At 44.4% G+C, this 24,319-nt stretch overlaps 6 protein-coding genes across 6 annotated transcripts; 4 read left to right on the forward strand and 2 right to left on the reverse strand.

The window, feature by feature from the left end:
• Positions 1 to 872: 872 nt before the first annotated feature.
• On the forward strand, positions 873 to 2,471 carry EAF02_006802 (uncharacterized protein; the record flags this gene model as incomplete). Its single annotated transcript, XM_038902850.1, has 1 exon — positions 873 to 2,471. The coding sequence occupies one exon, from the start codon at positions 873 to 875 to the stop codon at positions 2,469 to 2,471; it is 1,599 nt and encodes a 532-aa protein (XP_038757171.1).
• A 280-nt stretch (positions 2,472 to 2,751) lies between these two features.
• On the reverse strand, positions 2,752 to 5,014 carry EAF02_006803 (uncharacterized protein; the record flags this gene model as incomplete). Its single annotated transcript, XM_038902851.1, has 7 exons — positions 2,752 to 3,014; positions 3,156 to 3,415; positions 3,480 to 3,754; positions 3,835 to 4,625; positions 4,687 to 4,792; positions 4,866 to 4,902; positions 4,926 to 5,014. 7 exons carry the CDS (start codon positions 5,012 to 5,014, stop codon positions 2,833 to 2,835), a joined length of 1,740 nt encoding a protein of 579 aa, XP_038757172.1. The 3' UTR covers positions 2,752 to 2,832.
• Positions 5,015 to 7,514: 2,500 nt separating this feature from the next.
• On the forward strand, positions 7,515 to 10,821 carry EAF02_006804 (uncharacterized protein; the record flags this gene model as incomplete). Its single annotated transcript, XM_038902852.1, has 3 exons — positions 7,515 to 8,642; positions 8,695 to 9,725; positions 9,774 to 10,821. 3 exons carry the CDS (start codon positions 7,515 to 7,517, stop codon positions 10,819 to 10,821), a joined length of 3,207 nt encoding a protein of 1,068 aa, XP_038757173.1.
• A 1,386-nt stretch (positions 10,822 to 12,207) lies between these two features.
• EAF02_006805 (uncharacterized protein) lies at positions 12,208 to 13,070 on the forward strand (the record flags this gene model as incomplete). The annotated part of the gene is made up of 3 exons (XM_038902853.1): positions 12,208 to 12,361; positions 12,446 to 12,624; positions 12,714 to 13,070. 3 exons carry the CDS (start codon positions 12,208 to 12,210, stop codon positions 13,068 to 13,070), a joined length of 690 nt encoding a protein of 229 aa, XP_038757174.1.
• A 3,614-nt stretch (positions 13,071 to 16,684) lies between these two features.
• On the forward strand, positions 16,685 to 17,978 carry EAF02_006806 (uncharacterized protein; the record flags this gene model as incomplete). Its single annotated transcript, XM_038902854.1, has 3 exons — positions 16,685 to 16,889; positions 17,025 to 17,451; positions 17,528 to 17,978. 3 exons carry the CDS (start codon positions 16,685 to 16,687, stop codon positions 17,976 to 17,978), a joined length of 1,083 nt encoding a protein of 360 aa, XP_038757175.1.
• A 1,983-nt stretch (positions 17,979 to 19,961) lies between these two features.
• EAF02_006807 (uncharacterized protein) lies at positions 19,962 to 23,972 on the reverse strand. Its single transcript, XM_038902855.1, has 5 exons — positions 23,106 to 23,972; positions 22,954 to 23,053; positions 21,349 to 22,899; positions 21,188 to 21,271; positions 19,962 to 21,069 (listed from the first exon to the last, which is right to left on the reverse strand). The coding sequence occupies exons 1-5, from the start codon at positions 23,239 to 23,241 to the stop codon at positions 20,811 to 20,813; spliced, it is 2,130 nt and encodes a 709-aa protein (XP_038757176.1). The 5' UTR covers positions 23,242 to 23,972; the 3' UTR covers positions 19,962 to 20,810.
• Positions 23,973 to 24,319: the final 347 nt, after the last annotated feature.

Raw genomic sequence — 24,319 nt, forward strand, 5'->3', positions numbered from 1 at the left:
GTCACATGACATAAAGTCAAGGTGTATTTGAAAGTCCACCAGGTGATAACGGTCAACGTAGATCTACTCTGTAAAGCCTCTATTACCATATGTCATAATGGACAACCGTATTTCCTTAGATAATCAGGGTTCTTATGTCTTAAAGTAGCAATGGACGAAATGTATTCCCCAGATCAACTTTATTGATTGATTGGTAGCAATTCCAAGCTTGTACACGACTGTACTCCCAGCTAGTAAAACTTATCTGCTTTCTATTGGAGACAACGATTATATCAAATAAAAAGTAACAACTTTTTTTTTTTTGGAAGATATCATCATCTCCCTATTTCATCTCTTCGAAATCTAGCTAACATCTACAATAAAGAATCTCTTGTGATCAAGCAGAAGTTCACTCTTTTTCTCGATACCAACAAACTAGGTGGTCTGTTTCCATCTCGACATCAACATCCAACCACATCTCTCAAAGCAAGCACGATCTCACTTCCTTCAACATTACTCACGAAAGAACTGGTCCAGAACAAAACCTATCTATTTTCGGGACTAGTTTCGAGTCGAGAGGCACCTAAAGCATCCTACTCTTCTTTGATAACCTATCACCTTTTCGAACTTTGTTCATGTGCTTCGATCAACAGTAGTCAAATCAACAGTAGTCAATACTACTTGGGCATTCTTAAACGCATATTAAGACTCTTCATCCGCAGCAGCATACTTTTCTGTAAGTTGTCCTAGTTGTTGCTTTTTATCTGTAATATTCGGGTGCATAGCACAAGATTTCTGGACACATGGCTGACATAGCTTTAAGAGGTGCTTCTGCGTTTAGGCGCATTTGTTTTTACGATCCGATTCACGCCCGTTCACGTTCGATAGCAGAAATGACTGAACCTATACCCATACCAGCTTCTAAGTCGGAGCCTGCACTCGAGTCAACTTCGTTATCTTCTGAACAACATCTTACTAGCGGGGATTCATCAGCTGGAAACTCTCCCCCGGAGGATGGCATTACACCCGCATACACAACCTCCGAAAATGGAAGTCCTCATCTTTCAAGGCGCCCCTCTGCCTCTGGAAGTAGCACATATCAAGAAGATTGGGAACCTTGGCCTCCTTTGGATAAGATCACTGTCTTCGACTTACTAGAGAACTTTGATTTGCCTCAACAACTCGAAAGGATACAGAGAAACCTGTCCGCGCAATCCCAAAAGGTTCGAAAGCAGCGAGACAAGTTAAAGACAAGATCCAGTTATGCAAAGACCCGGGTTGTTGAAGAATGGCGAAAGCGTGTTCCAACTGCCGATGAGCAGCTGGACAGATATAAAAAGAGGATGCGTGATAGTGTTGACAAACTTGGGACACATTGGAATGATACGAAATCAGTGACAATTCGAGAAAAGGTCTCCTTCATCTGTGGAGTCTTGAATGTTCTCATTAGTGGCTACTTGATCGGAGGATATCCTGAGTTGTTCCACTGGTGGTACACTGCCCAATTACTATACTTCATGCCCATCCGGTTTTATGCCTACCACAAACGGGGATATCACTATTTTCTCGCGGATCTCTGTTACTTTACAAACTTCCTCTGTTTTCTCTCCATTTGGATCTTTCCACAGTCAAAACGACTATTCATCAGCACTTACTGTCTGGCCATGGGCAACAATGCAGTAGCGATTGCCATGTGGAGGAATTCTATGGTATTTCACAGTTTCGACAAGGTTACGTCTCTCTTTATTCACATAATGCCCTGCGTAACACTTCATTGTCTTGTCCATCTCATCGACCCATCCGTCCAACAATCACGTTTCAGTGCCATCTACGATATACGTACATCTCCGGTAGGGTCAAAAAATCATTACGGCCTGCTATCCATGGCATTGTGGTCATCTATCCCATATGCAACATGGCAACTTTCTTACCATTTTCTCATCACTGTCCGCCGCCGTGAGAAGATTGCTGCAGGTCGCCCGACATCGTTCACCTGGCTGCTAAAATCATACTCCAAAGTCTGGATTGGCAAAGCGGTTCTCGCTCTTCCTGAATCTATGCAAGAGCCTGCATTTATGCTTATTCAATACTCTTATGCCTTGCTCACCATGTTACCATGCCCTCTATGGTTCTGGTACCGATATGCGTCTGCATCATTCATCATGGCTGTATTCTGCTGGTCTGTTTATAACGGCGCAAATTATTATATCGAAGTCTTTGGCAAACGTTTTCAAAACGAGCTTGAGGAGATGAAGCGAGAAGTTCAGAAATGGCATAATACTCCCGAATTAATGACATCTCCTTTGATGACACCCAGATCCGAGGGCGGAGAAATGTTAAGTACTAATGGCGAGACAAAGAGACCAGATCACCCAAGAAGTACTAGTTTGGATAAGATTCCATTACTCAACGACCAAGGAGGTAGTTCGGGAATAGACGGAGGTGCAAAGGATGTCGTGAAGGCAAGAAAGGCAGATGACCCATCGGCTTGATCGTACATAGGGCCATGACTGATATTGATTTTGGCTCATTCATTTTGAACTCGGGGACTTATTTTTCCGTTCACTCGTTTTTGTTCTGTTTTTAATTTTTGCGGTCATTGTTGTGAGATTTTGCTTTACGAAATGGAACGGGGGTGGACGTGTCTAGGCGTAGCGAGAGGGATATACCACAAACTGGCAGTTGGGAGTTAGGTGTTTACGCGTACATATAGATAATGAACCTCCTAATACAAGCGAATGAATACAACCCTAGATCCTATATTATATCTTCCATTATACCAAGACTGTTACACTTCCTAATCCTTATAAAAAGTACCAGCGAATCTGATGCATCAATGTTCATCCACTTCGTCTACATCTCATGAATCTTCTCAGCCTGATCACTCTTAATGTCCTTTATTGGCGATACATCACCATTGGTGTTAATCTCCCCAAGAATCCTGTCTAACCCTACCTCGTGACGTACAGCTTCCATTCTTTCGAGATCACCACGGCCTACACCTTCGCTACCGAACACTAGGTCCATCTCCTCCACTGTTTGATTAATTAGCTTATAATCCGTCATACATGCATGATTCAGGAACTTTTGAAGTTGCGTGAGACAACACAAAAATAATGAGAAGCAACACAACACCCGCCACCTCTCATTCCCCATGAATACTGGAAAACACTCACAGCCTAATCTCTTCGTCTCCGGTACACCCCACCATATGAATACCGCTCCGAGATAGGTTAACAACCCAAATATTATATAGGTACCATAGGAAATACCACTTAACATATCAGGCGTTACTTGGCCGACGATGAAATTATTCATCCAGTTTGAGGAGGCACCCAGTGCGATGCCGTAGGGACGATTGGAGAGGGGCCAGATTTCTGCTACGAGAATCCAGGCGCAGGGACCCCAGGAATAGCCGAAGTGGATTACGAAGAGCCTTTTGCATGTTAGACTCTGAAGAAGAAGTATGCGAGGGGAAAAGAGCGTGGGGAAAGACAAACCAAACCATAGCCACAGCAGCCCAGCCCGCGGCTTTATGTTCCTCCCATGAATCTCTGTTTTTGGCTACGATGACAGCGATGATTATGTGGCACGTGGCCATGCCGATTGCACCGATTGTAAGAATGGGCTTGCGACCTAACTTGTCGATGTAGAGGACAGATGGAATGGTTGCGATGAACATTACAATGCCGACAACGCCGGTGGCGAGAAGGGAGACAGTGTTACTGGAGAGACCCAGGGATGCGAAAATTGTAGGGGCGTAGTAGAGAATTGCCTAGAGGGAGTGGGTTTTAGTGGAAAGCTAATGAGATGTTGACATATTATGGCTTGATAGGAGGAGAGAACTGCACATACGTTAATACCTGTCCACTGTTGAAAGAACATAGTAACGGTCGCTACTATCACTCTCTTAAACATAGGTTTTGTTTTGAACAAACTCCCAATTGCCACAAACTGTAATTTCGCGGTATTCATCCAAGTTAATTCTTGGAGACCAGGCCATAATTCTGCGATCGATCTCTTTTCAAACAAACTCTGGATCTTGATTTCCAAAAACTCTATTTCTACCAACTCATGGTCTTGGGGTAAGTTTCTCAGTTGTGCTAGCACTTTCCTAGCCTCCGCTTCTCTTCCGTGATGCACTAGCCATCTAGGCGAGAAAGGCATGAACAAGATGCCGACAAAAAGAATCACAGCCGGGAAGAGCTGCAGACAAATTGGTACAAGCCATGCTGCATCGGATTGCGTCGCACCAGTTCCCCCTATATAGTTTGTGCCGTAGTCGATCCAGAAGGATATCATGATACCGGCACAGATGGCAAGTTGTTGGAGAGCAATGAGAGATCCACGTACTTCAGGCGGAGCGACTTCGGCATTGTACATGGGGACGATCATACTGAGACTTCCCACGCCCATTCCAGTTATGAAACGACCGCCCAAGATGGCGGAGTGGCCAACGGAGATAGCAGTCGCTTGGACTATGACGCCGATGATAAATACAGCTATATTTGAGCATAGAATGTCAATAACCTTTTCAACCCGATGCGATCTCTTCCTAGGCATTTGAAACTCTTTGCGTATAGGGACTTGGAAAAAAGGAGCATACCGGGTAGCAATTAGAATCCCGTACTTTCTGCTCAATGCCTCTGCATAAATCCGCTTAGGAGTGCTCCAAGCCACGCGCCCAATTCCAATATACTAGTTAACCATCCTTTTCTGCTTGATCTGCTGGATCTGTGCTATCATAATTTCCCATGCGAGACATAAATGAGTTCATAGTGAGCACACCAGAAAAAACGCCTTGATTGTAACCCTATTTTTCACACAACGTGAGTTAATTTCGTAATCAATTTTTCTATCTACGGGGTTTATATGAAGCCACATACATATAACAATCCTCCAATGCAAGCGAACAAGGCAATGCTGAAGACTCGAAAGTTTTTAACTAAAGCCGCTGGCCACTGGCCCCTATAAGCTTTTGTCGACGTTGCAGAGCCACATCGTGAATGCCGTGAGCGGGAGCCCCAACTGCCATAGTGAATAATATCTTATTATATGAACTTTCACAATAGCGAAGTTTAAAGGCAAGAAATTGGAATAAGCAAGATGATGACCGGAAATTGACCCTCTTTATATTTTTTTTTACTGGCTCTAAACACATATCCTGGAGCTCTGAACTCCTATGCAGTACGTATCATGAAGCTGCAGAACGAGCTCTGGATAAACTAATGGCTAAATGCGAAATATCCATGGGAATGGCCTATCATGGGTTCATCTATACAGCGATAGGGTTTAGTGACAAAGGATTCTTGTCATTATGCGAGCTATTGAAGGTTGTGGGGTGAAGGATCATCGCCTTTCCCCGCACTCGGACAGATTGTGGAGATGTCAAATAGGCTGATTGAAATACCATTGCGGGGTTGACCAATCAATCGATGTAACAAGTTTGATGAACAGCGAAAAGTAGGTGAAGCATAGCTATACATGAGTGTTATGTTATTCTTTCGATGCAATACCGAAGTTAATATTGCATTTGTGGAACGTCGGCGAGGCTTAACCTAGATTCAGGCTCATGCAGCAAGAGTGCCAGGTTCACGACTCACATATCATCCACTCCAGAACTTTAGTACAAAGACGACAAATTTCCGTTATTTGAACCTTTACTTCTCACTATTGTAGAAGTATATGATCTATTTTACTGCATCAATACTCGAAATGATCTCCGTGCAATGAATTGCGAAGAGCAATAGTAGAAAGATAGAGTTGTATATAACGATCTCCGATTTGATATTGCTTTCGTTTGGACTTAGCTCTTTCGTGCCCAAAAATCCCCTGAAATTCAAGGAGAATGACTTGAATTTCTCTGCATTCAACAATCTACTATTTATCTTGTGTTGAGGAGGTTGAAAAATTGAACCCCGTCTGCACATCGTAATTACTATCCAAAACATATCAAAGCTGTACAGAATGCGATTGGAGCTTTCTCGAAGTAAAATCTTCCACATGTCTAATAATTTTCTCGCTTTCTATCTTGATAGATGCGGTTGATGCCGGATTTACTTTTTGGGCGGTGGATTTGCCAACTACTACGAGGCACCCCAAGACCAAACTTTTGGTGTGAAATAAATGGAAGCAACGACTTTGTTCGTAAAAACTGGGGACGTTTGCTAAACAGACAACTGAGTGTCGTCAAGGTCCACTTGTTGAAGTGTACGAAGAAACGTTGTTTACAACAACAAACTATCCTTTGAGATATCGGTGGCATGTGAAGAGAGAGATTGGAGGAAGTATGAAAGATTAAAGGAAGTATGGAATATTGAAGCTCGTAGGATATTGAATTACAGACTGTTACCCCAAAAGCTTGATGCATGTAGAGACAATAGAAAGCACTAGCTTTGCATATAGAATATAGATGTGAATACCCAGTGGCAGGAATGGGTGTCATACCCAAATTGTGTATAAATGTATGCCTCATGTAGAGTCGTTGAAGTTGGGAACTTAACTTTTAGTAGGACTGAACATCAAAGTATAGCAATGAAGTTATTGGAGAAGGCACCCGCACTTCATCCAATGTTTGTATAGACATTTCATGGTATACACTCCAAATCCGTACAATCAATCAATCAATCAATCGAACAATCGAACAATGCTCACAATCTCATTGTGCAATGATTGGAGCTGGAGCGGGTGGATGCTGGTGCTGATGCAGGGAAACATGCACGGACGGTGATAATGTGTAGCATCTGTAGATTACTAATCCATCGGAACATCCTGATACTTTTTTCCGATGCTAAACTCAAAATGGGACTTGATCCTTGATGTCAGCTAAACCTAATCGGAAGGGGCAACAGCATTGCGACTACCATACTGAAGATGTTGGCTACATCAAACATAGTTAGATCATGATAACCTTCATATCTTCCACATTATTTCGTGTAAATTCACTCTTAGAGCATCACTCAATTCATTTATCAAGAGAAAGACGCGCATAATTGTGTCTTTATTGCTTCTGAATCCATAGCGCCTCGCCCCTCACGGAACCTAACACTAGTCTTCATCATCAGCTTTAACTGCCCGCACTACGTGGCACAAACTCACCTTTGTCCACATTTTTACATTCTTGTCGCATAAATACGTCGGAGTGAATTAAATATCAACATGGCCCGACGCCAATACCTGAACCCCCAGAAGAGCTGCAAGTGGCTCAGGTACAAGATCTACACGTCCCAAATCCGCGTCAGCCTCAAATCGTCGATTTGAAAACCCAATTATCAAAAATCCAACATCCGAACCTCCCAAAAAGGGTCGTTACGTACCAGGCGGTCCCGGTGGAGGAGGCAGATACGTGGACGAGAACGGCCAAGATCTACTTTTAGGTCGGCGGTACAGGACCAGGGGGTTATAATTATATTGGACCTCGGCGGTCGTATAGGACGCGAAAACGCTGCGAACGGAGTCCAGCCTGTAGTTTACCCTCGCAGAGATATCGGACAACAGAAACAAGGACGGTACTTCCTCGCGCACAACAACCCCCCATGGCTGCCCCAGGTAGATTCGGATCATCGTCGCAGGCTGCTGCAGCTGTCGCGCAAAATGATGGATACAAACCTCGAGAGGAACGAAGTTGGGAAGAATTTCATCCCGATCTAGACATAAATCAAGAAATGATGTGTTTCAGTCAAGAAGCAGTGGAGGGAATATCAAACTCGAGACCTGTAACACCTGCCGGCGCATCACAATTAGTGGAAGGATCGGCGAATGGTAAGTCTGGACAGAGTGCTGATAATGGTGACAATGGCACAAGCACAACTCCAAATCCTGCAATACCTACTCCTAGTACAAATGGAGTTCTAGTACCATATACCATTCCAGGTACACCAGGAGGGGGCAAGAGAAGACCTGGCCGTCCTCCCAAGAATCCTGAGGCATTCTACGCCGCCAGAGCTGCTGCGAACCTTGGAATATCCATCGGCCTTAATTCTCCGAAGACGCCAAAGACACCAAAGGGTATAAATGTCATGAATACCACCGCGAAGGAAAAATTGACTCTTCCACAACCCTCGTTCCGTCTAACGCATACTCTTAAAAAGTTCGATACCCCAGAATTCGATCAATATGTTGATAAATCCATGGCAAATGTAGGATATCAGGAAAGTGACGAATTCATTCGACCTGAGCAAGAATTCATAAAAGCTTCCGATATTAACTTCAACGAGGATCTGGATGGAATTGGAAGCACTCTTGGTCGTGTTGAGTATGACATGGATGAGGCAGATGATAAATGGCTGCAGCAATATAATGAGAAGCGAAAGGCGGAAGGCGTTGATGAGGTTCCTCGACACATTTTCGAAGTTACTCTAACTAAGATAGAGAAAGACTGGCATAATCTAGAGCGAACTATACCAAAGCCAAATCCAAAACCACCTCAAACCCATCGGCCAAGGTCCAGCTCCGCTGCTGCCGTTAATGGTGAAGCTCAGGTTGGAGAAGAACAAGATAGTAAATGTGCTATCTGCGATGACGGAGATTGTGAAAACACCAACGCCATTGTTTTCTGCGATGGTTGCGACTTGGCTGTGCATCAAGAATGCTACGGAGTACCTTTCATCCCCGAAGGTCAATGGATGTGCAGAAAGTGTCAGTTGATTGGACGCTCGACTCCTGTAAGTCATACTCGACATTATATCTCCACTCTTAATGCTAATTCGTCTTTAGACATGTATTTTCTGTCCCAACACTGATGGAGCTTTCAAGCAAACCAATGCTTCAAAATGGTCGCATTTACTCTGTGCCATGTGGATTCCTGAGGTTTCTCTTGGTAACACTACATTCATGGAACCAGTTATGGAAGTTGAGAAGGTCCCGAAAAGCAGGTGGAAATTAAACTGCTACATCTGTAATCAAAGTATGGGAGCATGTGTGCAATGTGGCAACAAAGCCTGCTTCACAGCTTTCCACGTTACTTGTGCTCGCAGAGCTCGTCTGTTTTTGAAGATGAAGAATAACCATGGGACCTTGGCTGTTCTAGATGGACACGCTGTTCTGAAAGCCTTTTGTGATAAACACTCGCCTCAAGATCATGCTCGGGAGAACGACACTGTCGCCGCTACTGCTGAAGCTCGGAGATTCTACAAGAAGACTATGCGTGGCCGTGTGTGGGCCGATTCCAACGAAGCTGCTGGTATGTTGGCTATAGCTCATCGTAAAGCAGGAAGACATCCAGAAGCCATTGACTTAAATGGTGCCCGGGGATCATTGCTGCAATACAATCAAGATATCCAGTCCGAAGAACCAATCAAAGGTATTTGGAAACTTCCTTCGGGTGCTCCGATCATTCCAAAAGTTATTTTCAACTCTGTTGAAATGTCATTGCAACGTTATAATCTTCGCAGACGTAGGGAGTGGACTGCAGATTGTTGTAAGTACTGGACCCTCAAGAGGGAGGCCCGAAGAGGTGCAGCTCTTTTAAAGCGATTGCAACTCCAAATGGAAAGTTTCTCTTCCATGGAAATCACCCGGCGCAACTTCTCCGGTATGGGTCACGTAGGAAGGGAAAGACTTGCACGCCGTATCGATTTTGCTCAACTTCTACTCAAAGATATGGGAAAACTTCGTGAACTTGCTGGAGAAATCAAAGAGCGCGAATTGAAGAAGTTAGAAGCTGCAAGGGTCGAAAAAGATGCTGTCGATACAATATACTTCCCTGTGGCGCATTTACTGCCTCCGGTCATTGAAAGGGCTTTACAGTAAGGTTTCGCCCTATTATGGGGGCGACAAAAGCTAATAAACCGCAGAATCGATAGCAAAAAGGCATTTACCGGTGGTCTCAGTCGACTCAGCGACAAGCTCAATCAACGCTTTTATACTACTACGGGGGCATTTGCGAAAGACTTCAGTTCCACCATCACTGCTGCTATTATGGAAGATACCCCGCAAGGTGAACAGAAAGAGCATATGGCTGCGGATATCGAAAAGACATTCTCCAAATCGGTAAATTTAAATGTGCAAAATCGCCGCAAAATCGGAAGACGCATTATTAAGGCTGTTCAGCCTATGTTAGAGGCTGCAATTCGAGCCGAGTGTGATGTTGTCAAGACTAGGCCTGAGGATCAGCTAAAAGTGCTGAGTGTCTTACTAGAAAACTGTCTACTTCCTGCTGAAGGTTCGAACAGCTCATCTGATGCCTTTGCGGATGTTGAAGCGCCAGAGCCATCGCAAGACGAACACATGGTCGACGTTGCACAATCACAAGAGATTGCTCCCGAGACTCTAGATACCGGGGTGGCAGAACGCGGGCAAATTCCTGTTGCAAATGCTGAATTCATGGATACAAATATGCCAGATGCCGATGCCGATGCTGATGCGGAGCATGATGTCGAGGATGTCATTCATGTTGCGTCTGCTACCATTTCCGACACGGACCACTTGATTGATCCACAACTTCTTAACAATGGTATTGGAACGCACACTACAAATGGTGATGGCATTACGCCACCTGATACCAATGGCTATTCTTCTACTCCAGAAGACAGTCAGCCTACCCCACCAACACCACCAGTTTCGAATGGTGAAAACAATACGGATGGCGCAGACGTGCTCAATAATGGGGGCATTCCTTGGTATGTCAAGGATTTCCAGCCTGAAGGAACTAGTGTCTTGCAAGAAGTTCCAGTCGAAAATACGAATGGCTCTCACACAAGCGATGACCTCAGCGAAATGGATGATGAGGATGTCAAAGCTTTAGCTGGTGTTCAAGACGGCCCAAGTGAAATGAACGGGACTACTCCAGCTGCAAAAGGAAAAAAGGGGAAGGCAAGGAGAAAGTTTCGAGGATTCAAGTGATTTGAGGTTTATTTGATGGATCATGATTTTTTAAGATTACGGAATTTGTATTATATGGGCTTTAATTCATCGAAGGTGTGTTATTAGTGTGGGAGTTCTCTGGTTCCAGGCTCAACAAGTTCAGGGAAACTATGGAGTTATGGGTGAGCTTATTAGGGAAAAGCATTGATGCATCATGCTTTGACAAGGAATTTATACGGCGTAGGATGGTTATAATGCTTGAATGGAATCGAAGATTTTGGGGGTTTGTGCGTTCTGGTGGTTACAAGGAGGGACTTTACAATTGGCATGCACAGCTCTAGGTGGCTACACACTTTCAAAGGGCTGGAGGAAGTCATCTGAGTGCTCAGGTTTTCTTTTTAATGGATGTTGTAAGAGTATAGTAGACAGATAGACCAAACGGAACCCAGGGGCTGCGCTTCAGCATCCTCTTATTTACTTGGAAAGCTCTCATATTCTTCAAGAATGTCCAATTTTGATACAATATGTTGGCAACATGTTTGGAACAAAGACCGGAAATTGCTCAGGAAATAGTGTCCCTAACATTGATTTTGGAGGTTGGAAGCGTTTGCATGATTCAGTTAGTATTGAGTTGGAAGTGATTTACAAATATCCTTGCATGCTGTAGTTGGCTATACTGTAGAGTCGCAGTAAAGCTACTACAAGATGCAATTGGTATCTAGTTGGAAACCCTATATTGCACGGGTCGATTGGTTGTCAAAATTACATGTTGCAATCAGCACTGCTTTGGGAATCAAGGATCGTAAATTGTTTCGCCCCAAATCTAGCTACAGAATTTGTGGAACTGCAGAATTGCTTGAAGCGTCGGCCGGTTGGTATCGAGTTGGAGAATCTAATGACTTTCAAATAAATTGAGGGTCATATTGATGCTTACACGACGTGAGGTTGTATCATATACCTACACAAACCACCTTACTACTCCGTATGGCCCAGAAAGGGTGGTCAGAGCTTGTCAAAATTATTTTAACTACTTAGGGCTAGGTAGCCAGGTTGGCATTACCACATACCAAACGGATTTGCAGCACGATGTACAAGCATCCTGCATGTACACGCTCGGTCCTTACGCCATCCATATACCGTTATATACTTACTTGCATGGGTGAATAGCCCCCCATTTGACACCCAGCCACGTCCGGGGAAGGAAAGCGAACGCAGATGTGAATGCAGAAGTGGAGACTACAGCGGGGCACAGCTAGTCGGCGTGACCCCTGAAAATCTGACCACTGGGCATGTATTTTATTGGTTTTATTGTTGGAAATTGTGGTTTTATCAATTACAATCCCGCACCCCCTCTATCGGCATACTTCTCGTCATTCCTCATCTCCATCTCTCTTCAACATACAATATTTCATCAAAGAATTCATCATGTCAAAGCCAACTATCGTTATGGTTCCTGGTGCATGGCACAAGCCCCTCATTTACTCCGAAGTCGCGCAATCTCTCGAGAAGCACGGATATCCCACCGTCAGCCTTGCCTTACCCTCTGCCGGCGCCAAGCCATCTCACCAAGACTTTAATGGTGATGTAAATAGCATCCGAGAATGCTTGACTGAACTTGTCTCCGCTGGCAAGGAAGTTGTTCTTGTCGTTCACTCCTAAACAGGTCTTCCCGGAGGCGAAGCTCCCAAGGGTCTCTCCAAGAAATATCAAGAAGCCAAAGGCTTGAAAGGTGGTCTCATTAGATATGTAGTCATCAATGGATTCGCAACTCCTCCGGGCTTCCAGGCGGCAGCGAAGGGTGATTATGCTAAAATGCCTGACTGGATGAAACTTGATACCGAGGTAAGACAACCAACCCGGACCCAACTCATGAAGTAATTTTTCGTACCTACAGTCAACGAAATTCATAACTAATTACATCTTCTCCGCAGAATGAGGTTTTCACTGTTGAGCCAGAAGACGCCAAGAGAATCTTCTGTAACGACATCTCATCCAAAAAGGCAGACAAGTTAATTCCCGAACTCCTCCCTCAAAGTCTCGGTGTATACTTCAGCACTGCAACCTATGCGGCCTGGTTGGATGTTCCCTCAACTTTCTTGTATGGCGAGGCTGATCAAAGTTCTTTCACACCCGAGGTGGTGAAAATGATGATCAAGGGTGCACAAATGATGAATCCGACCGCTTTTGATGTTGTAGAAAGTCTCAAGGAGGGTGGCCACTGCTTCATGATCAGTCATCCAGAATGGACGGCGGAAGCCTTGAGAAGAGCTGCAAGAGAGAAGTTTTGAGTAACCGCAGACATGCGTTGCAAGCATTTCGCTGGATGTTTGTTTGACGTTTTCTGCCATGATAGTTGCAAATATTGAGACCCAATTGAAATTTGATCACTTTTTTCAGTTACATTGCATATGCTCTGATGTTATACAATCAGCCTAGTGGATCTGACTCAGCACTTCCAGATTAGGTACTACGCCGGCAACCAATATATCTTCTGCTTCAGCGAGCATCCGGATGCATTAGCTTTGCATGAGTATTATGTCCAGGCCAACTCAGAATTTTCCTCGACGAATGTATAAAGTACAGACTAATTTCCTTTTTGCTTCGACCATAAACCCCGAGCAACAATCTTGCATATCTCTTTTGAAATTTCCGTTCATCAAACGACATGGCTGATACTCCTGTTGCAAAGCCAGGCTACATGCTGTCTCGAGGGCTCAATGCCAATGGAAGGTCTGTCTACCTCCGCTACCTTCATTTCTAATCCATTGCTGCTAAGGCTGGTATTGACTCTGTGAAAAGAACTACATTACAACATTACCTATGGAAAGACGGACTCAATTACCTACTTCATCCTAGTATCCCAACTACATCGAAAGACCTTAAAATTGCCGAGATTGGTGTTGGAAAAGGATATTCCAAGTGGCACACATAGTATGCTAACCGTCGGTGGTCACCAGCAGTTGGGGTCAGCTCAGCGTTCTCGCTCTTTCGCATCAACTTCGGCCGAATATCTCATGCGAGCGCATTGATCCTTTTAAATCCCGAGAATATGGTACGCTAGTCGTTTGTGACACCTATCCCCACAGCGGGTACGGAGAAGAAAAAAAGGCAAATAACCCTACAGTCCGGGCGGGCAAGGAATGACATGTACAAACAGTGGAAAGAAAAACTGCAGCGGCGGCCCGAGGGGTACTCCCGGTATGGAGGACCTGCCCAAATGCCACCCTCTTTAGAGACGCTGGGCTTCCATCCGGAAGAGTGGCAGTTGAGGAACCTAGACTACGCTTAGCCTTCCGCCTTAAAACTGTGGATAACAAATACCCTCTAGTAGGAAGGGCGATAAGAGCAATAAGGAGGACGGGGGTGCTAACTGGAACACCGAAGCGGCCAGCATCCAAAATTCAACAGGTGGATGCGCTGCTCCCGCACATCCCTAGGCCGATCCTCCCCCCGCATTACTCGTATGGGTGCCGTACAGATCCGTACAGCGCACTGAGATTTTACAACATATCACACTTGCTTGAAACATGAGAACGCTGCAATGAAATGCTCTTGCGGCAGGTCAGAACCCCCTTTACACTTAGTCTTCTGTGCGAAAGCTAAGAAGTCATTTTCTAAATGGCTCGGCAAGCTCCGCCGCCCCCCGCGCACCAGCGAAGAAGAGATAATCTACCTTAAAAGGTTGTGTAAAGCATCTGATACAACTTGTTGAGCTACTAAACGTCTCAGAGTTCTACTCGAGAATCTGTTTATAAGCGTTCATACACATTTTTCTCTGGGGACGCGCAGCGAGGCATGGCCGCGCGCCCTTCACCCGGATCGCTTGCCCCCCCCCCCCCCCCCCCCTTACTAACATTTAGCTTTCCCACCCGATCTCAAACCAACTATAAAAACACCAGATCGCAACTTGTGCAACTAAGCACAAGTCTACTAGGCGCGAGGGAACTGCCGCCATAAACACCCGGATGCTGAATGCACCACTACCACAAAAAAGAGCAAAAGGAAGCGCAAATACATATTCCACTGATCACCCACCTTCGAAAAAAGCTTGAAAGATACAGAACGACCTTCGCAAACAACTGGGAAGGATCACCAGGAAGAGCCCGCAGGGGCTAGAGCGAAGCTCGCAGATCTTTTAGATAGCTTGGAGGATCAGATTGATGTTTTTCTTTTGTCTATTCCTCTGTAACTAGCCTAACACGTCTCTTATACCCCCAGGGAGGTTCCTACGAGAGGAAAATAACAATGATAACAATAATAATAATATCCCGGGCACCGTGATAATATAGGTTTTGTGGCCTGGGCCATCTTCCTCTTGCTTCAACCATCTCCCCTTGGTCAGCATTGAAAAATTTTTAAAGAACATGATCAAGTCTTCGTCTTTGCAGTCTTCGATCACGACAAGCATGATACCACTCCGCTGCGATTCGGAACACAAGTAGTAAAAATAACACGAATGCGAGAGTCTTCCCTTGTTGAGGTTGAAACTGAAGCACAGTCAGGACAGGACAGTCTTCATATATATATATATATATATGCATAATTGAATGTTGAAGTATTTGAACTCCGAGGTAGATACTAAGCTATATTCTACAGCTATATCAGTTATTGCTAGTAATATAATGTCGGATATTGAACTAGAGTTTTGAATAAGTAATCAATATCTAGGACAATATACAACTCAATTAGATAATGAAAAATTGAAAAGTTCAATTGATTAGGGAAAAGTCTATCCTGGAGATCTATATTGTATAGTATATTTGAATAGCACTATAGATAGGTCAATAGAAGCCGAAGAGATGTATCAGCGAGCACTTGAAGGGTACGAGAAAGCTCTTGGACCAGAGCGTACCAAATGTGAAGCTTCAAGGCAAAGAATTATGACTTTGAAGGAAGTATGAAAAATCTCCCCTTTCGGCCTTTTACTGCTCATAACTGATCATAACAATAGTTTTGCTAAAGCAGGCCGGTTCGATTATGTCTTCAAGAACCGCAATTGAGAAGGGGAGGCCCGATTCTTGATTTCGCAAAATCTGGAGAAAACTTAAGCAACGATCGAAACATCAAAACTAATAGAACTTAGCTGGGGGGTTTTTTTACAAACCTTTACATATTGCTAAGCTTGTCAATTTTTCCAATGAACCTCCATGCTACATCTTGAATGATCTTTACAACTGTGTACGATCGCTGTAGATAATGAACGCATCTTTGTCTTGCGAAATGGGTCTGCGACTTCAGGGGTAGCGAAAATGAAGCTTTTAGTATAGTTTTTTCTCAACTAAATAAATCACTAGTTCTTGTTCAGAAAGTATAATTCTATATTTCAATTTAATAACATGTTATTAAAGTGAGTTGATTGAGATCTAGATATTACCGACATATGAAATAGCATCTGCCGCGAATGTTATGTACCACCAGTACTACTATGTACCATGATGAAATTTCCCCCAATTTCGCATTATAAGTGGTGGAAAAATAAGCAGCCGCATTGAGATCCACGTATCAAACGAGAATTTCCCCGGCGACGGATAAAATGAACATCCCACGACAACGACCCCGGAAAAAAATCTCAATGCCATTAATCTATTTGATGAGATAAATCCAAAATATCAACCCCGCTGGGATGGTGGGGTGAATGGCCCCTAAATGGGGATTTTAAACCCTCCATATGCCCCCATGATTCTCCCCATGGATGGGGGGAGAATGGAGATGCCTTGACGGGTGTATAAGGAAGTATTTATTATTCAGAGATTCCTTTCTCATTTTCCTCTTTCTCTTCCCCTTCTCCTGTTTCCTCATACCACTCTTCATATCGTCCATCTCAGTCTTTAACACACTCCTCCGTTTAGATACCCCCCCAATATATACCCCTCCAAAACTCATCTCTACACATTATACGAGAATGGGATACCCAGACACTTTCACCGGATTCCAAATTGAAGATCCTAAGAAATGGACCGAGTTTCACAAGAATGAATATACACCCAAACCATTCGGTGACTACGATGTCGATATCAAAATCCAGGCCTGTGGTGTTTGCGCCAGTGATTTGCACACTGTTAGTGGAGGGTGGGGTGAACAAAAGTTTCCGCTCTGTGTGGGGCATGGTATGGTTTCCCCGTTTCTCTTTTCACCGTTTTACGTTTCCAATTTTGGGCTTTGGGGAAAATCGGATGAGCGAGAGCTCAATTGGACAGTTGTGAAAGAATAAAAATATACTAACATTCCCAATCTGTCCTTAGAAATCGTAGGTGAAGCCCTCCGTGTCGGCCCAAAAGTAACTCTCATCAAACCCGGTCAACGTGTCGGTGTCGGCGCCCAATCATACTCTTGTCTCCAATGCCGTCAATGCAAGAATGATAATGAAACATACTGCCGCCATCAGCTCGACACCTATGGAGCCGTCTGGCCAGAAACTGGAATCGTTTCCCAAGGTGGTTATGCTAGTCACGTTAGAACTCATGAACATTGGGTCTTCCCCATCCCAGACGGTTTAAAGAGTGAACAGGCAGCTCCTATGTTGTGTGCTGGCTTGACAGCGTATAGTCCGTTGGTCAGAAATGGCTGTGGACCAGGAAAGAAGGTGGGTATTGTGGGGTTGGGTGGGATTGGACATTTTGGAGTTATGTTTGCTAAGGCTTTGGGAGCCGAGACCTGGGTTATTTCGAGGTATGTTGATATCGCCCACCCAGTTCCTCATGAAGTTCCTCAGATGAGAAAGATACTAATCTACACTTACAAACAGAACCCATGCCAAAGAAGCCGATGCCAAGAAACTCGGCGCCGATGGCTTCCTCGCCACTGCCGACAAGGATTGGAACAAAGAGCACATCATGACCTTTGACTTGATCGTCAACACTGCCTCCTCATCTTCCGGCTTCAATTTGGCCGAATATCTCGAGCTTCTCGACGTTCACGGACACTGGGTATCTGTCGGATTACCTGAAGGCGAAGGACAAACCATTGATAACTTCCAACTGTTGAAGAACGGTGTACTCCTCGGAGGAAGTCATTTGGGCAGCAGGAAAGAAGTTCTCGCCATGTTAGATTTGGCAGTTGAGAAGGGAATTAAGAGTTGGGTAGAGACGATTGAGATTAATGAGGAGGGATTGAAGACAGCGTTGACGAGGTTGCATAACAATGATGTCAGGTATAGGTTTACAATGGTTGGGTATGAGAAGTGCTTTGGTGCTTAGAGTGAATTAGTGGGCTTTATGTAGGCATAACATCAAGCTTTGCATTTGTACCAATTGAATGAGCGCTCTAAATGCAGGTATTGAGGTGAAATTACCTTGGGATTTACGAGAGTGATAGGTTGAAAGTTCAACTGGGGGTGAAAGTGCGGGGTTCGTATGACGTGGTCTAACATTGAGAATCTCTTGTTGTACAGTACTGTTTCCTATTTACAAATGAGAAAGGACAGGAAGACCAGGCTATTTGTACGGTTCTGATTTGGAAATTGTGGTTCCAAAATGTATTTCAATGACATGCAATCTGGTCTTTGGCTCGCGGACCTTGACGAGGAGGACGAGTGTTCTCTCGTTACTACCTGTGTCCAATTTTGTGCAGATTTAGTTGGGTGTGTATATTATATCCAGATCTATATTGACATTTCAGGATTTTGTCAGTATTGGTTGTGAAAGAATGTCAATACTCTCCAAGTTTCTATGAGTTTCAAATTTCATTTCCCCCTTGTTTACCATTCGACCTATACTATTCTCAGCCACGCGCCTCCTCTCTTCAGTCTCGACATCTACTTCACTTCAAATTACTGAAATTTTTATCTCACACTTTCGACAAGCAAGACCAATCGCTCAATTGACCGGATCGGCCTCACCATCCGTTCCAATTCATACGCCTGCCGCTCTCTACTCTCCATCTTCCCTCTCACAGCCATGTCCCTCTGATTCCTCAACGCCCAGAATCCAATACAAGCAGTAACGAAAGCAGCGACACAACAATGTGTATCAAAGATGCGCCCTACATTAGCAGTTTTACATACGACTCTCGGAAAATCACTCGAGACGCGACTAGCTAGCACTCCCAGGCCTCGAGATCGAAAGTCCCTTGATCATATTGACGAGTCTCCCCAATATATGCTGTGTTAAAAGTGGAGGGTGTGTTGAAACTAATTAAAGCATCTATCCATGAGACGATGAAAAGTGTTGCGTAGAATGAGAGGGCTCCCATGAGATGTATGGGAGAGACGGGGTAAGTCTGGGACTAATGTTAGAGATCGGGTTTGCATTACCCGTTCGAATGGTTTTCGAAACACGACTCAAGGGATACTTACGCGTTTTTCATCAGGCCACAATAGAACAGAAAATATAACGCAAACAATTGGAGTATTCTACTCCTCAGCCCTGTCAAAATACACTCGATGAATATGTTAAAATGTCTCAGAGAGGTTCTGAAATATAATGCAACTCGAACCCTGCACAATGACGCTTTTAAAAGAGATTCGGCTCCTGGTCGTATCCATTGACCAATGCAATACAAGTCAAGCCAAAGCAGGATTGCGTATCAAACTCTGATCCAGAGAACTCAAACTTCGCAGTTGTCCACTCGAGATACAATCCTCAAAAATCCCACTCACTCACTCACTCACTCAACACAAACAATGGAAACAAAGTAAGATCATACAATTATCCTATTGAGCACAGAACATCCATCCATATCACACACCCAACATATCAATCGTCACATACACACGCTCTATAGATGAACTTGCCGTCCGGCTTCTCAACGAAAGCTATCTCAGCACTATCAATTCTGGAGTGGAGCTTGGAAGTTGAGGTCTGCGATGAGCCTGGCGGCGCCATTGGCAAGTTTTAAGGCCCAGAAAATATCGTAAATCACTTGCTAGATCGCGGCACCAACCCCGATGATGCTGGCACAGCTCGGTTTTCAACGTTTACCATACTGTGAGAGTTTCATTCTGTATATTCTTTCTACTCCACTGATGAAGAAATGCTCAGTCAAAGTAGATAGTAGTAACCATATAATGAAATCTGGCATTTTGAAGAATCACAGAGATGATACGGGCCAGATCGAAAGTGGGTGGAAATTACCTAGTGATATCTTCTGGATCATTATTCAGTGTCAGGTTATTTTTAAATCCTTCTTCACTCAAAGAAAATTCTCATTTCACATCATAAAAACATCAAGACACACGAGCGAAGTAAAAGTTGGGTATAACATAGTCTATAATTCTCTTCATCGCATCTCATATTCACTTCATATCAACTCCACTCATCGATCTCATATCAATCGATCAACACCATAAATCCCCTCCCCAAGACCAAAATGACCGAACATACAAAAACATTCTTGATTATACACAAGGAGGTTCATCTCTACCTCCTTCTTCATCTTCGCCCTTGTGATGTTCTCCCTTCTCTCAGTTTGTAACGCGCAAACTGCCACTCCAGCTAACAACCCAGCGTGACCCCACAAAAAGAAATCGCATTGCGTACAAAACTAGCCCTGGACTACGCGCTCCATCTACCTCGTGATAGAGAGCACAATAGTCCATTAGCCAGTGACAAGACAAGGCAAGACAAAATACACAAGATATCCACCTGCCATTGCCTGCCCACTCTACCCATTCCCGGAAATTTCTGTTCCTTCCTTCCTTTGTAGACACCCCATTTTTCCCAATTATCCGAACAACCCACAAAAAGTGATGAGGGTTTTGAGAGCTTCATAAAGAAATCCATCATGATCATCAAAGTAATCCCAAGCAGCTGCAACCAACACGACAGGCCGTAGCGCCTATAGAAAAGCCGTATCAAATAAAAACTAAAAGGAAATAGAGGTAAATATGAAAGCTTTGGAGGGCCAATGAAAATGTGTAGCATACGGCAGGACTCGCAAAGCTATGCAATGAAAACAAAATAGAGAAAAGACTACTAAAAAGATCATATACAAAGAGGGGAAGTAGAAGGTGTCAAAGTCGACTAAGTGGTGAACAAAAATGATGCCGAGAATCCTGCATTATTCAAACGACGGGGAGTTTGGAGCGAACTCTATATTGGTTGCTGCATGAGCTGATGTGTATTGATGAGCTGACTGGGGGCAGCCATACCAGGATTCATCATTCCCATTGACATAGGCATGCCGTTGAAGTTCGACGTCATGCTTTGTGGGAGGTAACCATTCTCGGAATTGGGAGAGGCGTCTTCGAGGGGTCCAAGATGATCTTCACCCTCAAAGTCTTCTTCTTCACCACTATAGCTGCCATAGGCACCTTCAGATCCATCACCACGATCGTGTGTACGACGATGTCTATTGGATACTTGTTAGCTCATGTTCGAAATATTAATAACTGGATTTAGGCGAGGACGGTTATGCTGTGTGTATGGTGGTGTGGTTGGGATTGAAATTCAAATAATGTGTAACATACTGTGCTAGGTTGTCTGAGCGGGAGAATGCTTTGCTGCAGTGTGGGCAGATGTAGGGTCTTTCTTGTGTATGGGTTCTCACATGTCTGGAGGGGGGTAAGTCAGCGGCTTGATCTACAGCCGGACAAAAGAAATGAAGAAGAAATGAAAACATGAAACATACCGTTTGAGATGCTCTAAACGCTTGAACAGACGACCGCAAGTGGGGATTGGGCATGAGTGTGATTTTTGGGGATAGGGACCAAGTTCCATCATCGTGGCGCTTCGTGCTCTTCGCACTACTCCACCTGGTCCTTGCATGTGTCTTCGTTGAGGGGAATGATCAAGTGGGCTATCGCCTGCAAGATCATCATTGTTTAACTGGAAGTCTGATTGTTGCAAGGACATTGGGTTCATGTGCGGAGAATCCTCGACAGTAGACAGGGGAGTTCCATGTCTGGAGAAATCAACTAATTCTTTGTGGTGCGCCATCTGATGAGGAATTTGGTTGCTGTATGTAAGTCCAGGTGGAGAGTTTTCGCCTGACTCGTCACCTTCAGCTACTGGTCCAACAGAATGCGAGACCGATCTTCGTAGATCTGATGGCCTGTGGGCTTGGTGAGAATGTTGACCAGCTGCGGCGGCAGCAGCAACGATTGATGCAACTCCTGGAGGAATTGACGAGCGGCGCCTTCTTTGCTTGTACGTTGGCGAACCCTCAATCACTGAGTAGACATTGTTTGCTCCGTAACCTCTGGTTGCATGCGAAAATTGTGGACCAGACAAGTTTGATGGGGGTAGCTGCATCATAGTATGCAGGCCATTGACACCACCCATGTGATCCGGAATTGCTGTGTAGAGACCAGTTTCTTCATTTGCAATATAAGCCGGTTCAGCTCCCATTCCAAGGGCTTGTTGAGGTGGAGTAATTGGCTCAAATGAAATACCACGAGCACTGTAATCTTCATAATGTGATGAAACGAACGAGGGCGCGGGAGAGTACTCTAATCCGTATGCAGGCATAGAGGCATGTCGCTGATGTGTTTGCCCGATTGGGACACCGTTTTGGTTGTATTGAACGCGGTTGAAATCAGGCTCTCTCTTGACTTGGTGCATTTGTTGTTGATGATGATGATGTTGCTGTGGTTGCATTTGTGGTTGCTGCATTGTCATTTGTTGATAAGCTGCCATTTGGTTCATCTCCTCTGGCATCGCCATAGCTTGAGGAACCATCTGTGGAGGAGGCATTGAATCCATCGCTCGCATCACTGGGGATGTTGATTGTGATTGATTGTATGAAGGTTGTTGGGCAGAGAATGATGAAGAGTTGGCTTGCTGAGCCTTTGTGAGTTGCTCAAACAAGGACTGCGACGAGTCGAATTCGAAAGACAAAGCTGGTTCATTGACTGCTACAGTTGTAGCCTCTTGCCCCATCTTCTCCCTCTTCAAATCTCGCTCCAAAGCATCCAAAAACAACCTGTCGTGTGGCACACTATACCAATAGAAAACCTTTTGCTTCTTTTGTGTTCTTATGCAATTATTCTTGTATAGGAAGTCTAGGAAACCGCTCTTTGGCTCTTCAAGGGAGGCATCGGTTCCAGATTTCAAATTTCGCAGATCGGAGAAGATACCCTCTTCGAATTTCTTTGAATTCTTGACTGGTCGACCGAAAGCTTGGAATCGAAAAGACAGACACCGTACAATGTCGGTACCGGAAATATGAAAGAGGTTGTTCCTATAACATCATCAGTCCCAATAAATTCCTAATAAAGAAACAGCTTCACTATACCACAACACGCAGGAAACGTATTCACCAGTTGGGAGGAGAAATCGTCTGATGTATTGATCCGCCGACCAATCAACAGGAGCAGATATTAAAAAGTATTTTACTGGGTGTCAAGTTAGTGTGATTCACCTGAAACAGTAATGCTTGATACGTACAGTTGTCGACTTGTTGGAGTGCTACTTGAGCATCTTGAGGGAGACTTTGTTGGGCTTCACTGCTCAGCATGAAGGTCTCTGGTTTCTGTGGAGGAGCCATCGTCGCATGATGTTGCGAATACATCATATGCGCCATTCAATTGAGTCGAAACAACGACTCAAGAACAGTTTGTGTGGGAAGATGTCAACTGAACCGAGTGGGGAATCGAAACACCGGCGAGGCCGTAAGGCTGAGAAACACGATAAACCGAAGATGGGACGTGTTGATTAATGTTTGAAGTACTGGGAAATCAGCGACGTTAATGAAGCAATAGTATCCTCGAAAATTTGGAGAGCGAAGTGAGTGTCAGAGAACTGAATTGGTATCGGGATCGTAAGGACGTTCTATGAAATGATAGGGTTGGTGTCCGAATGGAGGGCCTGCTCCGGTACAGATGAAGCCAGATGAAGCAGTTGACGTTCGAGGGGTTCGAGGCCAGCAAGAACTTGACTCGAATTCTTTTTCAAATGTATTTAAAAAGAGAAAGAGGAAGAGAAGAAGAGAAGAAGAAGAGAAGAAGAGGAAACGAAACCGTCTAATCGCGGTTTGGTAAATTAAGAGAAGGGTGTATGTGTTTAAAGGTCGACCGGACGACTGAAGGAAGTGAATGATAGAAGCTTCGGCGAGCGAAAAGGTGTAGGGAAACGTGCCGCGACAACAACACTCTTCAAAAACAAATCTAATCTCTTTCGCCGCGACTCTTTTCGTTTCGTTCGGTCGGTAAATGAAGAGAGACCCTCGGGTGCGTGCTACGATCAATAGAAGATATTGACTGCGGCTGAGGGGTAGAATTGCTTTTCTTGTTGGATGTACGGGCGACCTGCGACCGAGAATGAGAGACGTAGATTATTTTTTTCGAGTTTGAGATGAGGAAGGCACGGGGGGGTTTAAGATGGAATGTTTGAGTTAATAGTCGTTTGAGAATCTCAAATCTGAGCCTTTTTTGGACCTGGTCTGCGCGGTCGAAAAGTGGTAGGGGCCTTGGATCTTTTTTGACTTGGATGGTGGATGTTTGGTGAAAGTGGTGTGGTGTGCACACTGCTGCACTTGACGGAGAACTGACTGGGTAAGGGTCAAGAGGGAGAAGAAGAAGACGAAGAATGAAGTAATAATAATAATGAGAATAATAACAATAATAATAATAATAATAATAATAATAATAATAATAATAATA

Source organism: Botrytis sinoallii (genome assembly GCF_014898435.1).
Source record: "Botrytis sinoallii strain Bc 23 chromosome Unknown BSIN_011, whole genome shotgun sequence".
NCBI classification, from domain to species: Eukaryota; Fungi; Ascomycota; class Leotiomycetes; order Helotiales; family Sclerotiniaceae; genus Botrytis; species Botrytis sinoallii.